The sequence below is a fragment of the Mastomys coucha genome, unplaced genomic scaffold, assembly GCF_008632895.1.
Source record: "Mastomys coucha isolate ucsf_1 unplaced genomic scaffold, UCSF_Mcou_1 pScaffold9, whole genome shotgun sequence".
NCBI classification, from domain to species: domain Eukaryota; kingdom Metazoa; phylum Chordata; class Mammalia; order Rodentia; family Muridae; genus Mastomys; species Mastomys coucha.
Genome location: NW_022196915.1, coordinates 43,259,635 through 43,268,882, shown reverse-complemented (window position 1 = coordinate 43,268,882; position 9,248 = coordinate 43,259,635). Strand labels below are relative to the sequence as shown.

The 9,248-nt window shown below is 33.7% G+C and overlaps 1 protein-coding gene across 3 annotated transcripts in view; it reads left to right on the top strand.

Annotated features, from left to right (window-relative positions):
• The window catches only part of Pspc1 (paraspeckle component 1), a 79,868-nt gene that overhangs the window by 43,677 nt on the left and 26,943 nt on the right, over positions 1-9,248 (top strand). For 2 of the 3 annotated variants that reach the window (XM_031362296.1, XM_031362295.1), the window contains exons 7-8: positions 4,682-4,739; positions 7,860-8,029. The exons of the other annotated variant lie outside the window; for it this stretch is intronic. In XM_031362296.1, coding sequence (XP_031218156.1) covers positions 4,682-4,739; positions 7,860-8,029 — 228 coding nt within the window. The remainder of the gene's footprint in view (positions 1-4,681; positions 4,740-7,859; positions 8,030-9,248) is intronic. 3 annotated transcript variants of the gene reach the window in all.

Here is a 9,248-nt window from a genome sequence, read left to right as displayed (position 1 = left end):
GTTTCTCTGTGTAGCCCTGGCTGTCCTAGAGCTCACTCTGTAGACCAGGCTGACCTTGAACTCAGAAATCCATTTGCCTCTGCCTCCCAAGTACTGGGATTAAAGGCATGCGCCATCACTGCCTGGCTTGTTTCTATGTCTTAATGTTTAACTTTGTGAAGTCAGGGAACTAGTAAGTTTGTAAATTTGTTTAATTTTTTGCATATGAAATAGCTATCTTCCCACATTTGATTTTGTATCTTAACAGTTGCAAAAATATTCCTGAAGCCAAATGTGGTATAGTATATACCTTTATTCCCAGTACTTGGAAGGCAGAGATAGGCCGATCCCTGAGTTTGAGTTCAGCTTTGATCTACTCATCAAGTTTTCAGCCAGCAGGGCTATGCAGTAATATTCTACATTACTTGCCCATAAAACAATCTTAAAAAAAAAATATCTTACTTGAATAATAGTTGAATTGTAGTATCTTAGAAATGCTTTTGTACTAAAATCTATTGGTCTGCCTTCAGCCTGTAATGGAGCTTTTCACCATTGAAAAAATTTAAGCATCATGTAAATTGTTTAAAAAGTATTGCTTTTTAAATCAAATCATCTAATTGTCTCTTTTATAAAGAAGCTATATTTTTCAGTATCAGGTAGGCAGTTAGATATTAAAGTCGTAGGTAAAAATGTTGCTGTGTGTTGAAAATGGTTTGATTACGATGCAACCCAATTGGATAGGAACTGTTTTTTAAATAACCGTCTTTTATAATGTAGCAGAAACATGGTTTGTGTCTTGTTTAGTTGTTCAGGGTATTAATATCTATAACATCTATATTGGTGTTTCTAAAAGTTTATAAAATTTGTCAATTTTGGTGCTCCATTCAAATATTCATAATCATTTTATATGTATGTCACAAATGTGGTGGTTACTACTATTATATAGTGGTTTCCGTTTCCTTGATTTGTGTTAAAACATCAGGATTTTCTTATGACCGTTGTTTATGCCATATTGGAATGTCATGAATGTTGACATGAAAATGCATGGTAAGGTCTCAGTATTATAATTTAGTATTAGAACCTTTGGTGTTAAACAGAATTTTTGTTACTTTGTTATTTCCTGAAAGAGCTGTTGATATTCTAAGTAAACTTCATAAACTGCTCCCCTGGACTGTGCTTCGGTGCTTAGTTTTGGAAAACAGTTCTACTTTGCTGCTTCTTTTGTCATCTGTTCATTTATAATTCTTTTCCTGAACTATACATTCTTTACAAGTTAACTCCTGTTACTTTGGTTTTTCCTGTTCGTATTGTTAAAGAATGGAGTATCTTGTAATGGTGGGATTTTATGAGTTTTATTAGCAGAATTTTTGTAAGAACTTTGTCATTTTCACTTTGTATTGCTTTGAACAAATTGTTTATTACCTCTGTATCTGTTTTATCTTCTTCTGCAGGGGGATAGCTGTAGAAATGGGCTGGGGAGGTGGCCCAGTTGGTAAAGTGCCTACCATCCAAGCACAAGGCCACAAAACCCATGAACAAAACCAGGCATGGTTGTATGAGCCTCTAATTCCTATCTTGGTGACTGTGTGCTGGGTAGACATTGGATCCCAGTTCTGAAACTTCTCTCTCCAGTCTAGTTGATGAGCTTGAGGTTCAGTGAAAAATTCTGCTTCAAAATAAAAACCTGGTCTTGGTGTGGTTGTGAGTGCTTTTAATCCCGAGCACTCAGTAAGAGGCAGTCTGATCCCTATGAGTTTGAGACCAGCCAAGGTCTTTAAAAAAAAAAAGGCATGGTGGATGATAAGGCGTGGTGTTGCACTCTGGTAACCCTGGTACTCAGGAAGCAGAAGCAGGAGGATTTTTGTGAGTACGTAACAAGTTCTAGGACAGTCAGGTCTAAACAGTGAAATTCTACCCCTATTCCCGAAATAAAAACTGGAAAGGGATTTAGGAGGTAAACCCAGCATTGACCTTGGTTCACCGGGTGCCAGAAGTTTGCACATAAAACACGTGTGAATGTACATACACAAAGGTCGTTCTGCTTACCACGGTTGAATTCCTTTTGTAAAGTTTGAGTTTTTATTGTAGTTTTATTTTATTGGATGGAAATCTTCAAGCCGCCTGTGTGTTCGTGTGCATGCACACGAGTCTGCATGAATTCATTTGCATCAAACATGTCCAGGTATCTACAGGGATCAGAAGAGGGTTCTAGTTTCCCTAGCAGTTGTGAGCCACCCGATTGTGTGCTCAGAAATGAATCCCAGGTCTTTTTGCAAGAATAGTAAGTGCTCTTTAAGTGCCATGAGCCATCTCTCTAGCTGGTATTAAAAAGACTTTTTTCCATTTTAGGTTTCTTCTTTTCTTTTTCTTTTCCTTTTTTTTAAAAAAATTTAGGTGTCTTTGTGAGTATATGCCATGTATGCTCAGGTAGGTATCTTGGAGACTTGGAGCCATCAGATCCCATTTTTTAAAAAAAGATTTATTTATTTTTATTTATATGAGTACACTGTAGCTATCTTCAGATACACCAGAAGAGTGCTTCTGATCCCTGTTACAGATGGTCACGAGCTACCATGTGGTTGCTGGGAATTGAACTCAGGACCCCTTTAAGAGCAGTCAGTGCTCTTAATCACTGACCCATCTCTCCATCCCATCAGATCGCTTGGTACTGGAATTAGAGTTGGTAATGAGCTACTGGTCTGGGTGCTGGGAACTGAACTTAGGTCCTCTGGAAGAGCAGCAGTTGCTTTTAATTATGAGCAATTTTTTTATTCCATATTAAAAGTCTGTTGGGATGTTGGTTACAGCTTTTTCTGTTTGTGTGTTTTCAACCTCTACTATAATAATTTAGTAAAGAAAATTATGGTCAAGAAAATGTTATCCTTTTTTCTATTAAAATATATTAAAGGCTTAGCTCTTGCCTATCCTTCTTGAAGCTCTGAGTTTTATCTCCAACATCATTAAAAGAAATTATTTGTGTTGGCACATAGTTGCGAATTCTTTAAGTTGCAGATAGATGGAACTCTCAAGTCTCTTTGAGATTATAAAATGACCATGCTATAAGCTTTGCTTCCTTTGCATTTTATTATAAATATCTGGAAAAGTAACAGCCTGAAGAAATTTAATAATTAACATGAGGAAATTTAATAATTAACATGTTTAAAGTGTTTGCCATATGATGCTTGGTTGGTTATCATTTTGATCTTATGTTGGTTATCATTTTGATCTTATGATCTCCCTTTTTTCGTTTTGAGAACAGGATGTCAAATAGACCTACCTGACTTGCCTGCACCTCACAGAGATACCTGTCTCCCTCTGCCACGTGGGTGTGCTGGGATGAAAGACATGCTCCACCATGGCCAGCTTTAGATTTAACTTTTTCATGTTAATGATAGCATCTATTAATAAGCAAATTTTATGAGGAAGCAAAAAACATACTTCTAGGAAAAGTTGGAAAATAGCTTTTATGAAGATAATGTGTTTGTCTTTTCTAAATAATGCAGCAAAAGAAACATTTTTTTGGTTGAATTACGACTTTGTTCATTACACATTGTTTTTGTTCTACTAAAAGATATATTTCATTAGACCTCTTCATGCCTATGCCATGGACTTTGTGCTTGATAGAGCTTCTCTACCATTAAACCTCTCTGCAGGTGTCTTTGATAGAAATAAGGTATTAATGACATTTTTCCTTCCATTGTAGCATTTTATGGCCTTGGTTTTGGATGGTGTTTTGTCAGTATCCTATCATTGAGCAACTATTTGGTTTACTAAAACTTGCTTTTATCAAAAACACTTGTGTTAAATTCAGCCATGAATTGACTTGAAACATTCATTGATACTTTTGTGTCAGAGTGCTTTTCATGATTTGGAACCTAAGTACATTGGTTCAGGTAGTGTTGCAATTTCATTGTTATTGAGTAATTTCACACAGATTTCATTGGTTTAATTTTTCATAAGTGGTAGTAAACAATTCCTATGATCTAGCTGCTGTAATGAAATTTCAAAAGTTCTTAATTTATATGATCTGTGTTTGTGTTATAATTAATTTCTACAGTGCATTGTTTCAGAACTTGGCAAATGAAAAAGAATTTATTTATTTTTTAAGTAAAACAACTGCTTATTTAAAGAAAAGCAATATTGCATAACATTTTTATTACTCCTTGTGTCTACTGAAGACTTAGGGTGTATCTATAGACCATAGGTGGAATTACACCTGGTTAGTTAAATCAAAATGCAAGATTCATTTGTTTGTTTTATATAATGAAAACCATCTGTAAGTTTTAAGACATTAGTAACTTGTACGCTAAATATAATTGACCTTAATTATTAATGCTAGGTTTTTCTTTGATAAAAGGTCTAGGCAAATTTCTTTGGAATAGCAGCAGTACTGAGTAATGGAACATAGTTTGGTTCATGTGGAATCTAGTCTTCCAGTGTAAACTGGATATTCTAAGCACTTAATGTATATTAGCCTTGGATGCTTGAAGGGTTTGTTTTTGTTGTTGTTATTGTTTTGATTTTTGTTTTCCCTTTTTGTTTCCTCTCTTCTAGTAGTCTTGTTAAATAAATAATGTTGGAAATTTTCAGAATTTTTAATGGACAGTGATATCCCAATTCACTCTTTTCTGTTTGATTTTAGATGGGAAATGTCAAATCATAAGATCGATAGGTTGACTCTGACAACTATGTTTACTTACAGAGAGAACAGGAAATGAGAATGGGTGATATGGGTCCCCGTGGAGCAATAAACATGGGAGGTAGGGATTTGAAGCAAAAGACTTATAAAACTTACTTGTAATTCTTTTGGGGACTGTATGCTGTTTCGTATCTGTATGTTGAGAAACTAAGACATGCACACAGTTATGAAGGTGATATCTTTTATATTTAATAAATGGAATAAAAGTTATCATAGGAAGAATATTTTACAACTAAAACATGGTTTGATATCATCACTGAAGCCTCTAAAGCAGGTTTTTATACATGGTGAGACAGGTTTAATAATTGCTGTCATATTGTAAAAATCAAGTTTCATTTTACTTCAGATGCTGATGGCTTCTGAGTTATTTTTAAATGATTTTAGAATTTCTGTTCTAAATTTTTTTTTTTGAGGTTTAGACTTTATATTGCAGAAAATTTTAAATGTTTTCCTTGGTTATAGTATTTAGTATGGAAGTATTTCTTCGAGTCTTCAGTGGCTTGTTGAGGAAATGAGATGTTAAGAAAGTAGTAATATTAAATTTTTCACTATCGTGTAATGAAATAGTGTTGTGAACCAAGGAGAAAATATGTGGTCTTATTAACTTTAAAATTTCAAGTGGCATACTTTAATCATTGGCCAATAATGACTTATGTTTCACTTTTATATTTAATTGTCCCACAGAAACTCCTCATGAAATTAAAGTCTATATAATTCATATGTTCATGCTGTTTGAATAATTATACTATCAGAATAGACAATATGTACTGAACTCATATGTTCTTAAAATATGTAGAGTATTAGATAAAACTTAAACAAGGAATGTCTCCATGAATATCTTCTATGGCTAGCTCTTAAGAATTCTTGTACTTTCAGTTATTTTAGTCAGGTAATCTAGTTTAATACTGTCCTTTTGGTCACATTCCTTGGCCACCAATGTGAGCATTTAAGGTATACAACAGAAGCATGAATCTATGGACCTAACTGCGTAGTAGACACATGGAGTCACTGCTGTGAGCAGATTTGTATATAATGGTGATATGACTCTATTTTTTTCATAGTATCTTTTGGGTAATAATATATAAAGCAATATATAGTTTCAAGAACAGTTAGAGGAAGATACAATTAAGTACAATTTCAAAGACAGTTACAATTATTTTCATTAACCTTAGTATCAAACTCAGTATTATAAATTTTTAAGCAACTTCTGATAGTGCCCAGAGATCTGAAAATAGGTTTTCATTTGATTTAAAACCTTTAGGAGAAGTATATGCTTTTGTATTCCTTAATTCAGGAGAAATTTAGATTTTTATAACGTCCACTAGAAAACTATAGTCTGTTAGTAGTTATTCTCCTAAAGTCTGGTCCATTTCTTTAATCTTCAGTGTTAGAGTATATCTTATCTTAATGGTTTATTGCAGTTCTCATCCTGTTGAATTGTTGAGTTGTTAAAACTGTTGTAGCACATCAAGCTTTGTAAATGGGGCCAGAATTGTAGCTCAGTGGTTGTGCTCAAGGCCCTGTATTTGCAAGGACATTATGTCCTATTGATAGTATGGCAGCATCATTTTTTGATATATACCAGTGGATATATCAGATACATTTCTTAGGTCTATATGGGTAGAAGATATAAGAAAATAAGGTTCTATGTCACTGATAGTTGGGGGTTTTATTTTACATATTCTGCCTTGTATTGTCTAAGGTATGTACTATTTTGAAGAAGGGAGCTTGCCATGGTGACTCATACCTATAATTCTGTCATGGAAGATACATGAGGCAGGAGAATATGACAGCTGACAGCAAGTCACCCCTAGGCTACAAACAAGACCTTGTCACTTATTCACCCTCCTTTTAAAATTAGTGAGGGGAAAACAGTATCTTTAATCTGTTCTTTTCGGGAAAGTTGAGCTAAAAGGGTTTGTAGATGTTACCGTCCACCTTTTGTCTGTGTGTGTGTGTGTGTGTGTGTGTGTGTGTGTGTGTGTGTGTGTGTGTGTGTGGAGAGAGAGCGAGAGAGCCATGGTGAGGAAGTAGAAGTTGTAAGCTTAAAGTGTTGATTATTTAGAAAGAATAAGTTAGGATTAAGAAAATTATTCCTTTCCTTGAAATTGCTAGTTTCTTGCACTAGAGTTGAAAGAGTAGTAGCAGGTGACAGGAGGATTGCTGAGGAGTGCGACTTTTTTTTTTTTTTTTTGGCTGCTCCTTAGTCTTGACACTGTAGAGTGTTCAGCTGCAGTACTCATTGTTCCGTGTACTTAAATACACCAGTGTTTTATATGTATATTTAAGAAGTTCAATTCTGACTATTTGAAAACTGGCCTATATAATGAAGTAGAAAAAAACTCTAATTTTGCATTAGTTTTTGAGTTTGAGTTTTTAGGTACATAAACTTTTTAAAGAATCAAATCCTTTGAAATGTTTTATTTGAGGCTGCCATATATGCTACATATAGTCCAGCTTAGACAATATTGTAATATCTAACAGGTAGATATCTTGAATGCCGAATTAGAAGCACGACTATTTCCCTTTCTAGAATTTTACTCTATAGAAGTAGTCACATAATCATTTTATCTATTTGAGTGAACTATGTTTTAAAACATAGTTTCATCCTAGTGTTTTGGGTTTTTTGTTTTGGATTATATATTTTAATATAAAATTGAAAGCCATTGTTTGATTTGTTTTTAAAGTATTTGGTACTTATATAAAGTCAAGGGATTAGTTTACAGTTATTGTTATATAATTGTCTGGAGTAATTTCCCTTAATATTTATTGGTTTTTATATGGTAATATTTTTAGCTCTGACTTTAAGGGAAAATAAGTGTGTTTTTTGAGTGCCAAACCTTTACTATTTATTAAAGCTCATAGAATGTAAAATTATTCAGAGTCATTTTCTTTAATTATAAGTTCCACCTAATATTACTTATTTTTGAAACTTTGAATATCTTAGTTCCAGTTGCTTTAAAAAATTGATATGGCCTTATTTATTTCTTGTAGGCTTGTTTTAGTATCGGGAATTTTACTGAATATATGATGCTTTATTGTTGATGGTTTAGTGTTCCACTCTCAAGGAAGGAAAGTTATTTTGATGATAATCTTGTGTATAGATTTGAATGAATTGTAAAGTTTTTATTGTTCAATAAACTAAGATAGGACAGCTCTAAGTGTAGATTGTTTTGCATAGATGCATTTAGCCCAGCACCTGCTGGTACCCAAGGGCCTCCTCCAATGATGGGTATGAATATGAACAACAGAGGAACTATACCTGGCCCACCAATGGGTCCTGGTCCTGCCATGGGACCAGAAGGAGCTGCAAATATGGGAACTCCAATGATACCAGATAATGGCGCAGTGGTAATGTATCACTAAATTTTTTTTGGTTATATTTTGTAACTAAGCATTTTGCTACCTCAAAGATAACTTCACACTTAATATAATGTGGTGTCTTACTTTTGATGGTATGGATGTACAGCCAGTGAAGAGAAAGCAACTTTGTTAAAGTTTAATTGACTAGAGACAATTTTAAGTGTCTTAGTATTGCCATCACAACTTATTCTTCTTCCTCAATTGAGTGCAAGCACATGTGCCACTACAGTTACTCTGAAGTGCTTTTAACTCACATCTGCCTTTGAGTGGATGAATACAATGCTAAATGTTTATGATTGCTCTTTTTCTGTGTAGACTTTTTACCTTTAGAAACAGAACTCTACTGTGAATGAAAAACCAAGTTTTAGTTTTGATGCATCTTGTTGTAATGATTTCTTTTAAGCCATTTCTCTTAATTGAAAAAAAGTTAAGATTAAAGTTTTAGTTTTTCAAAACATTTTAAAGGTATAGAGTTATATTCTCTTAATAGGATTATTGATGGATTTTATTACTATATTTAAATTTTATAGATTTTTTTTTGATCCAAGAGTGTGAAGATATCTTTGTGTGGCTAAAACATAAAAATTGTTTTTCTCTGTTGTAATTTCTATCATCTTTGCATACCAGTTAGCCGGACAGATTACTCTTACTAGCTCTGTCTGCAGCTTTTTAGTAGAAAATCATTTTCTCCTCGGGTGCTGATTCTTTCAAGTTCTGAAAAAGAAAATTGGTCACCAGATTTCAAAACAGCTGTTTGGTTTTGGGATTAGTGTACTAAAGGTTAGCAGTCCATTGCTGGCTAAGATGGAAAATGCCATCATTTTTACATCCATGGGGATCAGGAAGAGATTAAAAGGAAGGCATTGTTCATTGTAGAACTGAAGAATACACTGGTCTTCTTGATATCATTTTCAAATCTATTTTTTAGGGAGGTAAAGAGGTAGGCTCACAGTATCCAGGACAGAGAGATGGCACATAAAGTGGTCAGTGTGATTGTCCCTTTAAGAGAGGCACCATTTATATAGTGTAATACCTGAAACTTGAAGTATGTTGGTTAAATTTCTGTTCAGCATCTAATCATTAGCAGTAATTAGATTTAATTTAAATGTCATTTTTAGGTTGTTTTGTTTTCTTTATGCATCTACACTTAACAAATTACTTCTTAAGAGTGACCTTTGTAAAGTTTCAAAAAATGACTCAGATATTT